This window comes from Cladophialophora psammophila (assembly GCF_000585535.1).
Source record: "Cladophialophora psammophila CBS 110553 chromosome Unknown aczJe-supercont1.13, whole genome shotgun sequence".
In the NCBI taxonomy this organism is placed as follows: domain Eukaryota; kingdom Fungi; phylum Ascomycota; class Eurotiomycetes; order Chaetothyriales; family Herpotrichiellaceae; genus Cladophialophora; species Cladophialophora psammophila.
In genome coordinates this window covers 1,157,841-1,176,788 of record NW_006912934.1, presented here as the reverse complement: position 1 = coordinate 1,176,788, position 18,948 = coordinate 1,157,841, and the positions used below count along the sequence as shown (strand labels likewise).

At 46.6% G+C, this 18,948-nt stretch overlaps 4 protein-coding genes across 4 annotated transcripts; 3 read left to right on the top strand and 1 right to left on the bottom strand.

Moving 5' to 3' along the window:
* Positions 1–5,502: 5,502 nt before the first annotated feature.
* Positions 5,503–9,776, top strand: A1O5_08543 (uncharacterized protein; the record flags this gene model as incomplete). The annotated part of the gene is made up of 3 exons (XM_007749125.1): positions 5,503–6,171; positions 6,226–8,486; positions 8,543–9,776. 3 exons carry the CDS (start codon positions 5,503–5,505, stop codon positions 9,774–9,776), a joined length of 4,164 nt encoding a protein of 1,387 aa, XP_007747315.1.
* A 1,425-nt stretch (positions 9,777–11,201) lies between these two features.
* On the top strand, positions 11,202–13,100 carry A1O5_08542 (uncharacterized protein; the record flags this gene model as incomplete). The annotated part of the gene is made up of 2 exons (XM_007749124.1): positions 11,202–12,343; positions 12,401–13,100. 2 exons carry the CDS (start codon positions 11,202–11,204, stop codon positions 13,098–13,100), a joined length of 1,842 nt encoding a protein of 613 aa, XP_007747314.1.
* A 668-nt stretch (positions 13,101–13,768) lies between these two features.
* Positions 13,769–15,518, top strand: A1O5_08541 (uncharacterized protein; the record flags this gene model as incomplete). The annotated part of the gene is made up of 5 exons (XM_007749123.1): positions 13,769–13,975; positions 14,032–14,125; positions 14,180–14,422; positions 14,481–14,738; positions 14,797–15,518. 5 exons carry the CDS (start codon positions 13,769–13,771, stop codon positions 15,516–15,518), a joined length of 1,524 nt encoding a protein of 507 aa, XP_007747313.1.
* Positions 15,519–16,241: 723 nt separating this feature from the next.
* On the bottom strand, positions 16,242–18,570 carry A1O5_08540 (uncharacterized protein; the record flags this gene model as incomplete). Its single annotated transcript, XM_007749122.1, has 9 exons — positions 16,242–16,299; positions 16,398–16,471; positions 16,560–16,585; positions 16,657–16,707; positions 16,794–16,908; positions 16,971–17,601; positions 17,666–17,924; positions 17,983–18,020; positions 18,074–18,570. The coding sequence occupies 9 exons, from the start codon at positions 18,568–18,570 to the stop codon at positions 16,242–16,244; spliced, it is 1,749 nt and encodes a 582-aa protein (XP_007747312.1).
* Between the last annotated feature and the right edge of the window lie 378 nt (positions 18,571–18,948).

Sequence of the window (18,948 nt, the reverse complement as noted above, 5' to 3'; positions counted from 1 at the left end):
AAGTGTCCACAGTTAAGACCCTTAAAATGTTGATTTCAAATCAACATTAGTAAGCACGACTAATCATTTAATAGAGTGCGGAATTAATATCGCACTAGTCACGTGATTTCATAGATTCTAGGTCTAAATACGAGGTTAAACTTCGTATTTAATCACGTGACTAAAGGTTTAATATAAACCTTTAGAGGGCGATATTCCACAAAATTTATTACTAAAGTTTTAGTTAATTAAGTTATTATTTAGAGTAGATTTAATATTTACGGTTAGTGCTACTATAATAGAGGAAACGATATAATAACACCGGTAACTCTATTATAGTTTCTCTTATATTTTAATTTATTTAGTTTAATTTCTATAGAGTAAATATTATTAACTATCTACGCTCGTCTATTTACTTCTAGAATAGCTCTTAAGATATATAGATAAGTGGTAAATAGAATAAAGGTGAGAATTATAGAGAGAATAGCTTATAATATTTTAGTAGTCTTTAGTATAGATTAGTTTATTTAGTTATATATTAAATCTAAAAATAGTTTCGCTAAGAGGCTAATGGGCTAGCGTAAACTTAAAAAGATACTTAGTGGTAGCCTTACGGTCCGTGCGTTACGGCGAAGTATAGATATTACGGCGCGTAAATCGAGATCCACAGTATAAATAAATACAATAATAGAATATAGTAATAGCAGCGATATAGAGTGATTTATTTACGGGAACTATGAATAAGCGAGCTAATTAATTAATTAAAGAGAAGAAAGTACTACCTAGACTATAAATGACACTAAAGGCGAGTAAAGAGTCGAGCGAATAAATACTAAGACGCCGCCACCGCGACCATCGAAGTATTCCTCACTTAGTTCGTAGACAGCATTTTATAAGTGAAAGAATAAATAAGAAGAAACTAAAACCGACGTAAATATATAGTAGTGACGTTAGTATATAACGGAGTTCGCTACTTAACGAGTAATGGGGTTAATAGGCGACTAAGTTAGCTCTCGACTATTTCTACTATCTCTTCTCTCTCGTCTTTACTTTATTCCGTTAAGTAATTACTTAATTCTCTTCGTTCCTAACGAATATTTAAAGGATATCTTCATTAACCTCGAAAAATAACGCTACACTATTTTTATAGCTTTATTTAGTGTATTTTTCATTAAGAAAACTAAGCTTTAATTATTTATAAATAGTTTTAAGTAATATAAGTAATTAAGATACTCCGCGAAGATCTCGTCGCGTATAAGGGCTTACGCTTAATTCTACACTAATAACACCGTAATAGTAAGTTTCGTAAACGCCTTAATATATTACTTCGTTATTAGATTCGTTCACACCAACGCTCTCAAATTAGCAGCAGTAAGTGGCGATTCAGAGATAAGGCACTATTAATATTAGCCCGTGAATAATCTAAGCTCTCTTATAAAGATCTAATATAATGGTCGAAACGTAACTCATTTATAGTTTTAGAGATATTGCTCTTAGTACGGCTATAGTATTAAATATTTAGATATCGTATCCTCGTTATTTCTCGATTTAAAAACCACTACGGAAAATACTAGTATTATATCGTAAAGAAAGAATCGACGTAATCGAATAAGTTAGATAAGCCATCTAAATAGTTAAAAGAATATAATAGTTAAGTGAAAAGTTCGTACTAGAAATCGTTAATTATATTAAAGGCGATCCAGAATTAAAGATAGTATTTAAAAATAAAGTAGTTAAGAATAAGAAGACTAAAAGATTTTAAGTATTAATTAAAGAAGCGATTAACAACCGAAATAAGTACAACGAAATTAAGAGAAGATTCATTAAAGGTGTTAATTATACTAGAAGTTAGAATATAGCTCTATTTCTAAAGAATGCGAGCGGTAGAGATACGGTTAGTCGGAAGTTTAGATAATGAATAACCGAAGAATTTTAGAAAGGTATCGTAATATAGTGGTTAGATAATATAGTGTATACACTAAAGGAGCTTTAATATATAAGAATAACGCCTAAGCTACGGGACGAGACATCTATAAATGTATTGCGTCGAATTAATCATTAAATAATGAAACGGCTAGCCGGTCTCACGGGTACAAAGTTTTCTTAGCCAGCACCGTAACGAATCGATATCTTTACGGTATGGTCGAACTTAGACGATTTTAGAAACGCTATAAATGATTATAGATATCTATAAGTTATAGCTACGTATTTAGAATATTATCTTTAATTAAAGAATAAGTTACACTAGCTAAATAATATAGAGTCACTAAATATATATAATTTAATTCTCACCGAGGGTCTCCTAGGGGTACCGATTAGCTAAATTAGTTAGATTAAATAAAATCTCATTATGAAAAAGAAACTAACTATAAAATCGCCTACTAAGAAATCTATAGAGAAGAGATCTAGTAAGATATTAGCGAAAGGTAAGATCGGAAATTAATTAAAGAACTTCTAAGAATAAGCGATAAAATCTCCGCCTTTGTCGACCGTACTTAAGAAATAACCGAAAGAAGAGTAGAGATATTAGAAGCGAAATATTCTAAATTACTTTAAGAATAAGTCTATAATAGAAAAGCTCACTAAAATTAAAGAAAGAGAAGTCGTAATTAAGGAAGCGGCTAAAAAGTAATTAGAAATTCGAAACGAATACATTAAAATAGTGATTTAGCCTAGAAAGAGACCGCGATTAATATCGTTAGTTCTAAGAACATCTTTAGAGATAGAAGTGAGAGCTCCTAAGCGAATACACTTCTCGTTCATCGAATAAGCGTTTACGGAAGCTAAAGAAACCATTACTAATAGTAAATATCTCCGTGAAGAGTTTTAAGAGTTACCTTCGCCCTTTAATACGAGACTATATAAATAAAATCTATTAAGAAATCCTTCTAATATAGAAAGACTAGTATAGAAGATTATTATAGACTGGTTTAAGAGAGTTAAATATAATATCGATAAAGGTACTTTAACGAAACGATAAGTAGATAAAGTAGTTTAGTACGAATTTAAAGCTATTACACGAGCATTCTAAAGATTAATCGAAGTATTACCGACTAATATTAGTTCGAGATAATCTCTTTAATATTACGCTGCCCTCGAAGTAATTCGAATTATAGAAAGAGTGAAGACTAAAAAAGATACGTTAGAAATTTAGCGAATTTAAGACGCTTTAAAGAAATTTAAAAAGTATAATCGCGGAGTAAAGAAATCTCTTCGCGGCGGGAATTACTACTCGAGAGAATATATAATTAATAAGAAAGAATTAGAATATCTTTTACTTAGTGCGGATTATAACGATTAGTTATCTATGAATTACGTTATTAGAGACATCGCGGTCTACCGAAAGCACTAAGTAGAAGACGAATGAAATATAATCTACTCATATAACGTTCGAGAAATATTTACGTTTATAATCTAGCCGCGATCGTAGCGATAAGATAAGTTTATATAGAAGAAGCTAATTCTCTATCGAGAGATTAACCATTGGTGGTTAGTATACGTCGATCTCGATTCTCGAATCGTTTACGCTATGGATTCGATTGGGAAGCGCACGGTAAAAGACTTAATAATTTCGATTATTTTAGAGTATCTCAACTCTTAAGTTCGAGTAAAGCTCGAAGACGGTAAATAGTTTATATTTTAGAATGTTAATATTAATAAATAACTAAATAACTATAATTACGGAATATTTATCATCTTTTAGGCTAAAGCTCTTATGGAAAACGATATTAAAGCTATTAAAGAAGTTAAAATCGATACTTCTCATCGAGTTTAACTTATTTAGAATATTTATTAAGCTATTATTAGAGATAAAAAGATACTATTATTATAGTTATCTCGCGTAGAAATCAATGAGTGGTAGCCATTAAAGTCTATTATAATAACTACTCTAGATAAAAGTGTTATTAATCTCATTAACTAAGAGAATACGAACTAAATATTATAGGCTTATATCGACCTATATAGCGAAGAGAGAATAGATTTAGAATATAATAGTAATAACTCTTAGAATAGAATCTCAACGCTAAGAGTGAACTCTCTCTTCTCTCGCGTTACTTAGTTAGTTAAGGAAGAATTCTAAAAGCGAACCCTAGAGCCACCGAGCAACATTGGTATGGAAATAGACTCGATTCTAAGATAGAGTAATTATTAAAGCGGAATATTAAGAGCGTCTTCGGTGTCCTTATATAGACCGAGTAGATCTATTATATCTATTAGTGATATTTTAGTTCGTGTTCTAGACCTAATAAGAGAGGAGAATCTACTCCCGTTGCGAGCTTCTTCTCATAGTGCTATGAACCCGCTTCCTAGGTAATAATAGAGTTAGATAATTCTTGAGTATACTATATACTGTCGAACGAGGTCGTCCTATGGATAGGAGAGGGAGGGATGTAATAAGATAAGGTGGCTATACTATAATGAGCTATACTAAGCTAATAGAGCGGTGATAAGGTGAAAAAGTTATCTAGTCACATATTAAACCTAAATAGACTGGCAGAGAGGAGATACGGAACAGTTTACAGTGCTGGCAGTGTGCCATTCATTTTTTATAGATTGAACAGAGTATTATGAATTCCATGGCTTTTAGTGCCGTCTACCTAAATTCTAAGAGTGTTTTATCAGTCCTGTCCTATTCCTCGATGCTGCCGCTGTGCTAGGTATTCGTAGCCCTAGCCGCTGCCTCTCTGGGTGGTGTTGGTGGTGTTGTTGTCAGTATCAACCAGAAACGCGTTCTCGATTCCCGATCTGCTGGACAGGCCTCTGTGCGTTGTTGCACGTGCACGCTAAACCCTGAAGTGCTCTGTTACACTATAAGACATAACTATCTAGGAATACATCAAAAGCTTCAGAGATCGATTATAGATACCCGTCAGCTCCCTAACGAGTAGCCCTTCCGTCATCTATCTCGTATCGAGTCGACTTCAGATTGTGCAAGGTTACGAGAGAGCCTACGCATTCATTGACTACGCTTGCCACGCAGGCTTCGATTTAAATGGAGGCATCTCAAGTACCTGTAGACGTCACCGAGTCCCGTCATGTGACAATCTCTTCTGGGAATCTGGAGGAAGGCGGCGGCACTGGAGGAGATGTGAATACGCAATCAGTGGCTACAGCAATGGAAAACACAGAGGACATATCACCTCTAAACCAAGAGCAAACACAACAGCTTAAAGTTGCTCGATCTTCGCAACCACCGGATAGCAAAACTCAGGGTTGATTAATAAAATTCCCCACGCCATTTTCCAGGACTAATTACATATAGAGCACGATGCCAAAACCATTCCCCATCCTTCCGGAAAAAAGCCAGCTCCTGTCTGGGTTCCATCTTCGCTGCGGTATGGGTATCTTTTGATGCTAATCCTTGTGTCAATCACACTTGAGAGTGCTTGTACAGTTCTAGTCGCTTATTCTCGAAGCCACAACGGACTTGCAACCAAAAGTATCAGCCGCGGATTCGATTTCTACTGGCAATTTCTTCCCACCCTCATCACCGTTCTCTATATGCTACTGTGGCTCCCAGTTATGAAGGATGTGGTTCGTACGGAGCCCTGGGCAATTCTATCTCTTCCAGGGGGGTCAACGGCGTCTTCTTCGCTGCTCAAGGGGGATGATTTCTGGTGGACGACGCTCTACCGAGCAGTCCGCAACCCAAAAAAGACTGGCGGTATCCGTTGGGCTGTCATCGTTGCAACCTTGGCTAGTGTACTCGGATCTCTCATTCTTAATCCTCTAGCCGCGGGTCTTTTCGATGTTCGGACGATTTCCAATAGGGAACGAGTCCTGTTCTCTTCTGTGGCTTGGCCATCATCACCAGAACGCCGCGCATTCATTGACGACATCATTTATTTTAAGGCCATTGCTGGTGCTGTCTTCAATGTGTCTACATCTGCCTGGATTAGGGAGGACTATGCAGTAGCACCGTTTTGGCCAGCGAACTGGAGTACGATGCCTAACGAAGCTCATTTCTCTTCAGTTACTCTCCCTCAAGTTTGGACTGGGCTCACTGACGTATTCAAAGTGGACTTCGAGTGCAAGGAGTTTTTCCCCGTTACTCAGGTCTTTCAAAATACGACCACTCCAGGCTATACTTCAGCTACTGTCACCACTTTCAAATCAGATGACGGGTGTACCTATCCTTACATGAGGTTGGGCTCGACGTCTTCGGGCTATGGAGTCTGGAACCAATTCAACGTGAGTAGGCAAATGAAATTGTTGCTATTAGAGCGATTGAAATGACCTTTGTAGGGTTCGTCAAACTGCGGAAATCGAGATTACATCATCCTGTTCTCTCCAAATGCCACCCTCTTCGGCATTCAAAGCCCTCTGTGGAACGGCAGCTTTCTCGGCTACATTTGCAACTCAAAATATTTGACGACCCGGGCCCTGGTCAACGTATCCACATCGAATTCTGAGACAGTAGTGACCACTGATGCCATGGCTTTCGATCGTTCTCAACAGAAGTTAGCTTCCGATCTCCTGGATATAAGTTCATTCGAAAGTTCATTCATGAACAATGTCGGTACAAATAATCTGAAGTATGCCAACCAAGCCGAATCATATACTCTTGAGGCGCAGTTCAACGGGACTATCTTAGCTCTAGGGGCTCAATTTGAACTTAACGTTTCGGCCATGATGGCAGAGCCAGCACTCCTTAAGCGTGCTCAGACAATCAAGCAGCGATTCTTTGGAGAGGCTTTAATGGTCACAATATCCGACTTGCAACAAAATGGAAGCACCAGAACTTCGCCGAGCCTTGTCATATCACAAATCCCGCGCCTGGTTGTCAGCCTAGAATTTGGGGTTGCAACCTGCATCACGCTACTGGCTCTGATAGTTGCGGCTATAGCAATTCTAATCTTAACAAGACGCAACAGAAGGCCACTGCAGCTTCAAAAAGACCCCAGCAGCGCAACTGGAGCCGCCTTGATAATGCAAGGATCAGCTGCAACTGCAAGTTTTGCAAACTTAGACAGAGCAAGCATCCGGCAGATCGAAGCTATTATTAACAACCACCAATTCTGCGTGAAGGATGGCACGCTGGTTCCAATGGACGACAATCCGCCAACTTCAAAACCTCCGGATACCCAGGCTGACAATGATGACTGGCGTCCTCTGGTTCTGCGTGCCTGGACCGGAATCATCCTGGGGATATTTTTGGCGGGCATAACTGCTGGCCTAATCGCCATGTACGTGCTATCCAAGGGCCCTGGCGTATATCAGCGGCTGTTCACTTTCCAGAACAAAATAAAGATCGGCAGCTACAGGCTGGGTGCTTTGGCACCCTACAAAGTTGTTCCTACCCTCATCGCCGTAACAGTCAGGCTGTGGTGGACTGCGATTGACGGCTCTTTTCGAAGGCTTACACCATTCCTCGCAATGGCTCAAAAATTGCGGCGACCGTCAGACGGCGCAACTTTGTCGTATGCCACCACTCCGATTTTATGGATCACCACTGTTGCGATAAGCAAGATGCACTGGTTGCTGGCTTTAGTCACATTAGGTGCCTTTTTCACCGAAGCGTTGCAAGTTGCGATGTCCGCTGTTTGGTCTCGCGACCTCGGGTTCGTGACTCAAGATATCATGCTTCAGCCCCAATACGAGCTGCGCACTGTACCGCACATTTTCCACGGATATACTGAATTCTCAAACGTAGGCTTTGACCAGTCTTGGCCAGGGATCTCTGCATATCTCTATGGAGGGAATGGATACCACACATCCTGGATTTTTGATGCCCTCGCCCAGTCTGCATATAACAGCTCGCCGCCCACTTGGAGCAAGGATGGCTGGAGCTTCCCGCCTCTAGATCTCAGAAATTTCCTTCAGAACGATGGTTCAAATCACAGCGTAGACAGCAATCCTGCGCTTAAAGATGATCATTCAGAGCTCAAGGTAGCATTCAATAGCCAGGCGGTGTCTGGGAGAATTGAATGCAGTCCGATCTCCGACTCTGGAAAGTGGGTCAACACCTGGAATCTCACTGACCCAGTGGTGTGGGACCTTGGATCAAATCCAAAAGATATAAATACTGGATATGAGCTCTCTGATTTGATTCGGATCAACCTGTTCAAAAGTCAAAGCAAAGAGCCAGGCCCTACCTCCATATCCATTGGGCAATGGTTACCCTACGGATTCAACCACAGCGCACGCACAACCTATAATTGTCAGGCGCCTAGGAACTTTACAGTACTTTGGATCAACGCCAGTACTCCGCGCTTATACTGGGACAACAGCGGTGGTATACCAAATCCGGGGTATGTGTGGGAGAGAGTGCCTCGGATTATTTTTGCCGACCGGCCCCAAGTGACTGCAGTAAATTGCTTGCCCATATTTGAAACGGCAACTGCTAGAATTACGGTAGCAGTCAGTGACGGCAGGGTTGAAGATTGCGAGATCTTGAATACACCCCAGAATGCATCAGTGGCATGGAACAGCGCGTTTGAAACGCACTGGGCGAATGAAACAGAATACAGGCACTGGGATGTTCCGAATTTCAACAATACAGTCAGGTACGCCCCCCTCAATGCGACTTTCCCTTCGTAATCAATGATATTAACTAGGTAAGTTGGGGCTATCTTTTCCAGTTAGCACTCCTGGAAGCTTCCAATGTAGAAGTTCCAACAACCAGCAACCTGAAGACATACATCAATTATACAAGCTCGTTCAGCTTCCAGGAAGAGGACCTGTACTCGGACTTTTACAGCTATGCGTCTCTGGCTCTTGTCAAGTACAACAGGACAGCATTAATAGATCACAATATGCTTTCGAACATCTCACAGAAGGTCTTCTCCACCTTTTTCCAATCCTTTGCTTCTTTGGTAAATGCATACGATGGATACTGGGCGTATCAACGAATTGGAACGCGCCTACCCTCGGATTTGGATTTTGCACCACTTGTAACTACAACCCTAACGGCGACTACTACATACACATTGGACAATTACATTACTTTGACCCCGATGGTATCAACCACTTTCGAAACTCGATATAATGGTACGGTAGTAACATCTAGCGGGATCAGACCGTACACTATGCTTAGCTATGTCGGAACCACTACGACAACGGAGACTCTCACGTTCGTCCAGACGACGTATCCTAGCAGCCCAGCGTCGGCTAGCAAAGACTTCGCCGTCTCGACCTCACCACTTTCAGCAATAGCTTCTGGTTCGTCTGCAATACCAGGTCTCGACGCTACAACACGAACGACGAGTTCAGCAGACCCTGGAGTAACCCGAGCTTTGCAAATGATACCAGCCAAACTCTCTGTGCGCAAGGAAATCCTCATCATCTCCCCATTGGCGGTCTTTCTTAGTGTAGGTATCCTTGTATACCTGTTGATGTCTACTGTGATCGTCTACCTGCAGCGTGGTCGCTTTAAACTGCTGCCAAGAGACATCGACACCCCTGCCAGCGTGCTTGGATTTGTCTACGCAAGCGCAAAGCTACAAAAGTGGGCGAAGCAGCCGGAGGATATGGACACGCTCAACACCGCCAACGGTGACCACAAAATCGAGGACGCAAAAGTAGATGATGCCAAAAGGCCAAAGAGATCGAGCAAAGGAACTGAGACCCTCATTGGCATGGGATCCTTTACCGATAAAAATGGTAATCGTCACTGGGGCTGTGAGCTTGATGTGGTGGTGAAAGCCAGTGTTACGAGCCATGCAGGCGGCGCTGACCAGACCAGTATGAAACACCCAGGAGGAAGACCGGACGAACCAGTCAAAGGGAGGATGGAGGTAGCGAATTGGGAGGAATCACGGAGACCTCCTTATGCTGCACTTAGCGACCGCAATTGAAAAATACATGGCACGGTTAGACGGTTAGACGAGGCAGTTTTAACAGAATGGTTCGAATTACCCAAGAGGAAACAGTGGGAAGTTCCACCGACAAGCGGGCAGGTCTCTCGGATTTAATGGAGGCGAGGTGCTCTAGGATTCGGGTCATATCGCGTATCTGGTGGCTTTCGGTGAGAGCCTTCTTTCTTTCGCCTTTCATGTAGTCCGTTGCAATGAAGCCAAGGCTGTCGCTGTCCATAAAATACCGACACACTCAGGATCCACAGACGATGCTAGGATCGAGGATCTCATACGCTTTTGCCTGAATGCGGGCCTCGTCCTCACTCAGCATGTACCTGAACTTTTACCATCAGCTTCTCATCCAGCTTAAGAATCTTGTTGTCACAAGAGCGATCGCTAAGAAGGCGGTCTCGCATAGCTTTCTTACAGCTTTGTGTTATCTCCGCATCGGAAATGTGATCCGCCACGGTTCATGCTAGAAATGTCAGAGTGAAAACGACGATGTTGGTAGTTCATGATGGTGTAGCACAAGCAACACAAGCACGCGCGGCGGAGATTCGGAGCTCCTCTCTCGGAGAACCTTCCCTCCTCCTCACCTCTCACCTTCTCGCCGGGACTTGTCACTCCCCTTACCAACCCCTCGCCAATGTTTCCATACTCCCTTCTTTCAACGGACAATGTAGGATATTGCCACAACCTGAGCGGAAGTGATGCACTTCTAAATCGAAAGTTGGGAGATGGATCCAGATCCAGATCGAGGGTTGCAGGAGGATTCGGCCGAAAAACCGACACGCAAGCGGCAAAAGATCGTGACTGCTTGTGAGCCCTGCCGGAGTCGTAAGGTCAGCGCGCCCTGCAATTTCTTCGGATAGTCATCCGAGGGTGGCCGTATCGACCTGCTACTGACAACATGGGCTGGCTCTGCAGGTCAAGTGCGATGGAAGTCGACCAGGTAAGCAAGATCGAAGCCAGGTCGTCTCAAGCTCGAAGCGAACGAAAGTCGCGAGGGCTACCCCCCCTGTAGACTATGAATCGGCACCGCGACGGAGCCTGCGAGGCTGACCATGCTGCATAGTGTGCAATGCGTGTCGCAAGAAATATGGCGCGTTGGCTGATTGTACTTGGGACCCGGGCTCTACTCGTGTCAACCAGCATGCTCCGTTGCAATATGTTCGTCGCCTCGAGGACCGAATTCGTGAACTGGAACAGCAAAATATGCTTCGACAGAGCGAGATGCGAGCGGATGTGATCCAACCAGCGCCGGCCGTTGTGTCCACATTTTTATCATCTTCTGAGAAACAGACATCTACACAGGGCGAAAACCCATGGACAGGAAGTGTGCAGTCGCCTCCCATTGAGGGAGTCACCCGGACGGTAACGCCACGCTCACAGCAGCCTGTGCCGTCCCATAGAGAGACTGCTGTGATGCCTGCAATGATCGGAGTAGAGACCAACGAGCTACGCAGACAGGAACCGTACGGCAGCTCGAGCGCAGGCTCCTTTATTCAACATGTCCGCAAGGTGGTTGAACAGAAGACAGCGTCGCCCTCGACAGTTTATCCATCGGGCACCGTTCGCGATCAGGACAACAATCCGCTCATGGTTCCGAATGTGCCATGTGATAAGGCAGGCGAGGATAGTGACCTTCCTGGACGAAAGAGGGCTGACAGTTTGTTTGCCGTGTACTGGCAATTTGTCCATTCGCTGTACCCGTTCCTGGGTAGAAGGATGACGACTGCCGACTACGAGAATCTCTGGAAAGGCAATGGCTTAATACCTCATGAACGATCTTTCCTCTGTCTGCTTAACCTCATCTTCGCCCTCGCGAGCCAACTTTCACCGTCCATCATGCCCTCCGAGCGGGCAGCATCGGCAGCGGTGTTTCATACCCGAGCCAAGCATCTCCTGGATCTAGAGAACACTGCGTCTGTTCGCTATGTGCAGATATATCTCTTGTTCGGACTCTACCTCCAAAGTACCCACGAGGCGCACCAATGTTGGGTCTTTGTCGCCCTCGCAATTCGAACAGCGCAAAGTCTGGAGCTACACATGCCAGAGACTAACGAACGACCTTCAAACTCCCGTATGAGGTCACTCTTGCGCAGAGTGTGGCATGGCTGCGTGCTGATGGACAGAGTGTTGGCCATGGCGTACGGTCGCCCTTGTATGATCGATCGCCGAGTCGCACTCTCCGTTCCGCTTTCTCTTGCCGTTGAAGGCGAAGAGATGTCCCCAGATCCCGCAATGCTGGGATCCACTAGTCCGGCGGAACAGCCGGCTTTAGGCGACTTCTTTAACCAGTCGATGCTACTGTACGGCATCCTGCACGACGTCCTGGTCAATTTTTACTCGCCACAAGCTCCGCATGTCCACTCGCTCGACGATGTCTATCATCATTACTTCGAAGGCTACCACCGTCCTCGGGGCGAACTTGACGTTCTCGAAATTGACCGAAAATTGTCCAGGTGGAAGAAGGAACTTCCTCGTTATTTGGAAATCAGCAACTATCCGCTCAATCAGCACCCTGTCACCGTCCTCTCCAGACAAGCCGTTATATTGCATCAAAGGTGATGCGTTCTTGCCTAAAATGGCTGTCCTTTGCCACTGACCCGCTCCCCGTCTAGATTTCTCCACGTCCGTTTGCTTTCCCTGCGTCCCGTGCTTTCGGCCTTTATCACCTTCGACAACTACGAGAAGCAAGCACACCCCTGCCTAGAGACGTTTCTGTCGCGTCGCGTGATATTTCAGTGCTGTTTGGTCTGTGTGAAGGTGGCCCAAGAGTCTATCGACTTGATAGATAAGAGACGAACGGAAGATCCAGGGGCAGCCACAAACCTGGCAGCGTGGTGGTACAATGTCCTATTCCTCTACACCTCAGCGACAGTGCTTGTGGCAGCGCGTATCAGCCCCTTCATATTGGCAGAGATATCGGAATCGACGATTCTTGATTCATGGCGGAAGGTGATGGAAGGATTGGATCATTTCAGCGTCTTTGGCAGTTCCATCAAACGACTTGTTACGACCCTGAAGCTCCTCTTTGAGACGGTGCCCCATCAATTCTCCCGGCTTCGGCAATTTCCAGCAGAGAACAATATGCAGCAACAATTTCGGGATGCTCCGACTACTGTAATTGAGGGACTCCAAGAACGACTAGTCGATGGCCGCCACATGGCCTCGTCACGGCCTATCAGCCCATCATTTTTTGACAGAAACGTGCCTGAGTCGAACCTTCTCGATTTCGACCCGGGGGACTCTTTAGGTCTTATCGCTGCTTTCGACACGAATGACATGTCTTGGCTCACAACCGTGCCATTCGAGATGTGATGGCGGAAAAGGCCAGAGGACAGCATAGACTCTTCTGTGGAAGCCGCAATACAAGCTTACCGCAGACCGCTCGGGGTCTCTCCAACTCCCCTGCACATTCATACCATTGCCTTGCCGATAGTCAAGCGCGGCACACACTAGAGCTTTACGGCGGCTACGAAACTGCGCGACGCCAAAGAGTGAGAATGAATAAGCACTTCCAAATCCAGCCCGACTCAGAAAAGCACGAATCGGAGGTGGCTCCGGTTGGTACGACGGTTCTGAGTTAATATTGACCTATCACAGCGCAACCCGATTTGATTCTTCGGCGGGCTTGACTTCGGATTACCATGGAAATGCCCGAGCTAAGATCGAATAGAGAGCGGCTCCAGCACCCACGCTATGCCTTGATTAATACCAACCCCTTGATCGCGGAGGAAGCTCGGAAGGTGATCAAGCACTTCCCTCCATTGTCCAGTGTACATTAAGGGCAAGGAGAAAGTCCGGGGAATCCCCGCAGTGGAGACTTACGAAACGAGTATCAGGGGGTGGGTGACTCGAACGAATACTTCATCTTAAAGGGCCCAAAGAGATGTCTAAAGCTTTATGCTGCAGCTCAGAGAAGTGATCTTGTCTTCCTACTCAATTTTGCCATTTCGGGCACGACAAGATAGTTGGGATTAATCGTGATGGCGCATGTCGAGAAAGATAGCACGGTAGTGTCTGAGCACCGTGAGAAAGCAGTCGATGTCGACCTGGCTTGCAAAGTGATGGGCGTCGAAGGCACCGATGTTCGAACAACCTTGCCCAAGTCAAAGGAGGAGAAGGCACTTGTGCGAAAGGCGGACATCTTGATCTTGCCCTTGCTGTCAGGTAGCATTCTCTTTGCGTATCTTGTGAGTTTGGCCTTGCTCACGCTTGTCTGATCTGTGGCGTCTTACCGATCGACCAGGATCGAGGCAATATCGGGAATGCTCGCATCATGGGCCTCCAAGAGGACATCAATCTGTCCAACGGCCAGTATTTCAACTGCCTCATGATGTTCTGTGAGTCTCCGCCTTCGGCACCCGTTCCAAGTCGACGCTGAACAAAATCCAAAGTCCTTGGCTACATGCTCGTCGAATTCGGCGCAGGCCTACTACTCCGCATTTTTCCTCCACGGTTTGTCATAGGTGGTGCTATTTTGTGCTTCGGCACAGTCGCATGCTGCATGGCAGCTGTCAAAGGCTATGCGCCTCTCATGATCCTGAGAGTCCTCCTTGGTCTTGCCGAAGGAACCGGTTATAACGTCTATCTCTACACCAGTCTGTGGTACAAACCCTATGAATTATCCAAGAGAACTGGTGAGCTATGTTTGTCTTCTTGTGAAGTCGATTTTCCTTGCTGACAGACTTGCTGCAGCCGCGGTATACGGCATGAGTCCTCTTGCAGGAGCTTTCAGCGGTCTCTTTGCCTACGGAGTGCAAAGAAATTTGGACGGCGCAAAGGGTTATCATGCTTGGCAGTGGCTTTTTATCATCGAGGGGGTGTTAACTATTGCCTGGGCTCTTCTGATAATTGCCATCCTGCCAGCATTGCCAGACACTGTGGCGGCAAAAGGCAGCTTCATCTTTCCACATGAGGGTGAACGTAGAATCATTGCACAACGTATGCGAGAAGGTTAGTCGGCCACCTGATAGTATGTGCTCCAGATCCTGCTAACACTAACTTCATCTAGGCCAAAACACCGAGGGTTCCAAGATCCGCCTCCACCAGGTTTGGATCGGTCTCAAGGATCCCAAGCTCTATCTCGGCTCTTTGATGATTGGGGGGTTGGGGATCATTGTCGGCGGCTTTTCCGTTTTCCTGCCCACCTTCATAAAAGAGTTCGGCTTTTCCAGCTTGCAGACTCAGCTGTATTCCATCATCCCATACGCGTTCGGCTTCGTGTCTCTTGTCTTCATGGGCTTCGTGTCCGACTACTTGAAGCACAAGGCCTGGATAATCTTTGGGTGCTTCTGCGTGGTGGGAGCCGGCTACGTCGTCTTGCTCGCGACTACTAACAAAGTGGCCCTAATGGCGGGCCTTTGCATCATCCTGACGGGCTTGTACCCGGGAGTCATCGTCAGCGTAGCCTGGATCAACACCATGCACGGCGGGTTCACCAAGCGAGCCTTGGCCATCTGGTTCAGTCAAATTTTCATCCAGGGCTACAGCATCATCGCGAGCCAGGTGTATACCACGCCTCCGCGGTTCTACAAGGGCCATGGTGTCGGCATCTCTCTTTGTGCTCTTGCAATGATCTCCACGGCCGCTTTGTACGTCATCATGAAGAGAGCCAACACCCAGCGCGAGCAAAGGGCACGCGATTTCGCGGCCAGAGGCGAGATCGACCCGCTCATGGAGAAGGATTTTGAGGATTTGTGCGATTTCCATCCCGCCTGGCGCTATCCGCTCTGAAATTCGGGGTGTCGAGAACCGAGGGCGGCAATGGGGTGCCAAGCTTATTTCAGATACTTACGCGTCGGAGAAAGATCAGACTGGATTCAGTATTCGAGTGTCCCCTTGAGATGGCAGCTTGGGAGCCCTCGGAAGATGGAGGGCACACCGTGTTTCCGCGGCCGTCCTTCGCTGGACCGCGTAGAGAGACTACGGGGGATTGAAACAGGTATTGTTTGTCACTGAGTGTGTGCAAGGAAGGGAGCAAAGATTAACGTTCAGCCTCGTCAAATGCATTGCAAATACCACAAATATCGCCACCCATTCTCGTCTCATACTATAAAGCGCTCCTGGGCGGCTATTAAAACGCCGCTTTGGTTAGCATGTCTACTTCGTGCTTTCTGCTAGATTCGGTTCCCCAGGGGAGGGGGTGGGCAGCCGAATTTGCCTCCACGGAGCTTGCTAAGGTATCGTTGAAGGCAAAAACGCTCGTGTAGCTGCTCAGTGTTACTATGCTCAGTATTCAGGACGGGTTGCAGGCCGGGAAAAAAGCAAGCAGAGGTCGATTCAGGTGACATGATTGTTGAATGAGCCAGACTTGTATTTTTCTTCAAGAGAGTTGCTAGCCCCGAAAGCCAGTCTATCCTTGCACTGACACTGTCTTGTTAAAATGGTGCACTATTCGCTATTCTATGGATAAAGCCAGATTCGAAGCTGTCGCGGCACAAGAACTTTCCTAACTATTCACTCTCCTCCCTTGTCAGTCATGATCACGTAGGGACCCTCTTGGAAGGCCAGGAAACTGTACGCAGTGAAAGAATGTCAGCACAGTCAGAAAATGCAGTTACCTGGTGGGGGACCCGAGAGGGCCCGGAACTATCCGCGGGGCATTTTGCTTACATATTCTTCACGGGCATTGGGGCCTTCGGGTCGACCAGCTTGAGGTCAAAGTGCATAAAGAGCGTGGGTAGAAACTATTCAAGATGCGTGGCGTCAGCGGATTGGCATTCGCAGAGTGCCCACAAAGGAGGCTAAATTCTCGCGAAGAATGATCCATCGTACCTTGGACATCTCAAGCCAGACGATATCTGTTCATCGTCCAAGGACATTAATCATTAGCTCATGCCTCTTCCATACAGAGCGGGGAAGGAATGCTTACTTCTACCAAGGCACGTCCGAGCTCCGCCGCCGAAGGCGAAGAAATAGCGCTCTGTTTAGGTCAGCACGATATTCCCTTTTCTCTCTTGCCCGAGACTGCGTCTGCCGTAAATGGTGATGGAGGTCCCCGAAACTTACGCAGTTCGCTCTTTGTCGCCGAGTCCATCCATCTCTCTGGGCAGAATTCATCGACATTGTCGCCAAAGATCTCGGGGCGACGGTGGATCGCCCAGGCGTTTGTTCCCACGACGGTCTGGGTGCGGAGCGGAAGGTTAGTAGCAGGCCCAACGACTCATGGATTCCGACTCGACTTACTCCGGGTGGAAGGAAGACGTCTTTCGCAACCAGGCCACCTTGAGGGACGACCCGGGGCAGAGGAGCGGCAAAGGGCGGATGCAGGCGTAGAGATTCGTACATGATGGCCTGGAGAAATGGCCAGGCTTCGGCCTCGTGCAAGCGGATCGGGTCGCTGATCTCGCCCATCATCTGTCTCTCCTTCAGCTCGTGCAGGAACCGCTGCAGGTACAAAGGGTGGCTGAGCAGGTTGTAGATCATCGCGCGCAGGGCAATAGCCGTGGTGTCGGAGCCTGCGAAGATGTTGCTGGTCAGGGCGGACGTCATGGCGTACTCGGAGAACTCGTCGGGTTTCTTCCTTCTCAAGTCCTGCAGGTACCCGAGAATGGACTTGTGGTCTTCGTTCTCGTCCTGCAGTAGCTGGTGCTCTTGGACCTTCTTCTGCGCCAGGGCGCGGAATTTGATGCTGCGCATCGTCACCCCGAGCCAGTTGCCCGTCCAGCCCGAGGTCAGATGGTGGATGCGATACACCCACGGCACGACGCCCACCCAGTTGGCGCTGGCGAATACCACCTTGGACAGTGCGAGGATGCCATCCGCGTCCCCCTTGTCCAAATAGTTGAAGCTCTTGGCGAAGCTGATTTCCGTAATACTGTCTATTATTCAAACGGAGTGTCAACGAAACGGTTCATCTCAAACCCAACCGGGCCCCCCACTTACCGATGGCAAACAACGCCAGCCATTCGCCCAGATCGAACGGCCTGTTGGTCATGGGTTTCATCTTTTCGAGGAAATGCTCAATGACTTGTTCTACAAATCCTTCCAGGCTCCTGATCGAGTCCATTGAGTATGGCCTACTGACCATCCGGCGATTCTGGCTGTGCACATGCCCGTCGGTCTCGGCCGTGAGGCTCCATTTCAACTTCGCCTTAAACGGCTTATAGAAGTCGGATTTCTGGAAATTGTTACCTGCCCCTGATCCCTCATTGTATTAGTATTTCTGAAAATTTCTGAGGAGAGGGTGACAAGGTACCATAGATCTTCTTGAAGGCCTCTGGGTCTGCGATCATACTGTGTCCGAGCGTCAGCATCTCATCGTAGCGCGTCAATTGCCTCTCGCTTACACCTGGTTGGGACCAATCCGCACGAATGGACCATACTCTCTGTGAAGTCGAAGACAATCCAGATGCTGTTCTCCCTTCAACACGGTAGACAGCCACCACAAGTTGGTGAAAGATGCCAGAAACGGGCCTGGAACTTTGGACAGCGGCGAAACGTATCGCTGGTAGAGTATATATATCAACAGAGCAAGAACCGGAAGAAAAAGAATCTGTCTGTTTGCGGCGACCTCGCCTAGCCGTAAGCTAGCGAGGCTCAGGTGTGCTCCACTTGCGTCGAGGGAGGTCATGATGGCAACAGTGATAAAACTATGCGGCAAGATGTGAATGCGACAGGAGGATGGCAAAAATTCACCGACACCAAAGTGCTGGACGCTCAATTCGAACTGAGCAGATTGAGAGACTTCGAACCTTTGAAATCTCGTCCTCTCACTCTGCCCTGGTGCGGAAACCGGGGAGAGACATTTCACAAAGTGGGCGTCGTTGTTTGCCGCTGTGGCCATAATTGGCCAGTAAGCTTCCCATCCATACGGATCATCGTGCGAAATGGTCAACTGACGTCAACCTCTACCCAAATGATTGTTTGCTCCTCCTCTCACAGCACAGGATGAGAGGGATGTCGTTTGTTCGGGCCATGGTGAGGCAAGTGGTGTATCCCGGTATTCCGAGCACTAGCTCGGACCGCCATCCGAGAGGATCAACTCCTTGCCCTCGATCAGGTTAGGGCACCTCCGTCGCCGGAGAGCTCAGTCGTAGTCATCCGAGAATCGGAGAGTTAATCACGCTCATTTCGGTTTGACACTCTTCCACCTAGCGGTTTTGGGGCCCAGGAACACGACGCGGTCACATTCTGGCTATGGCTTTGGACAATTTGATGGCAT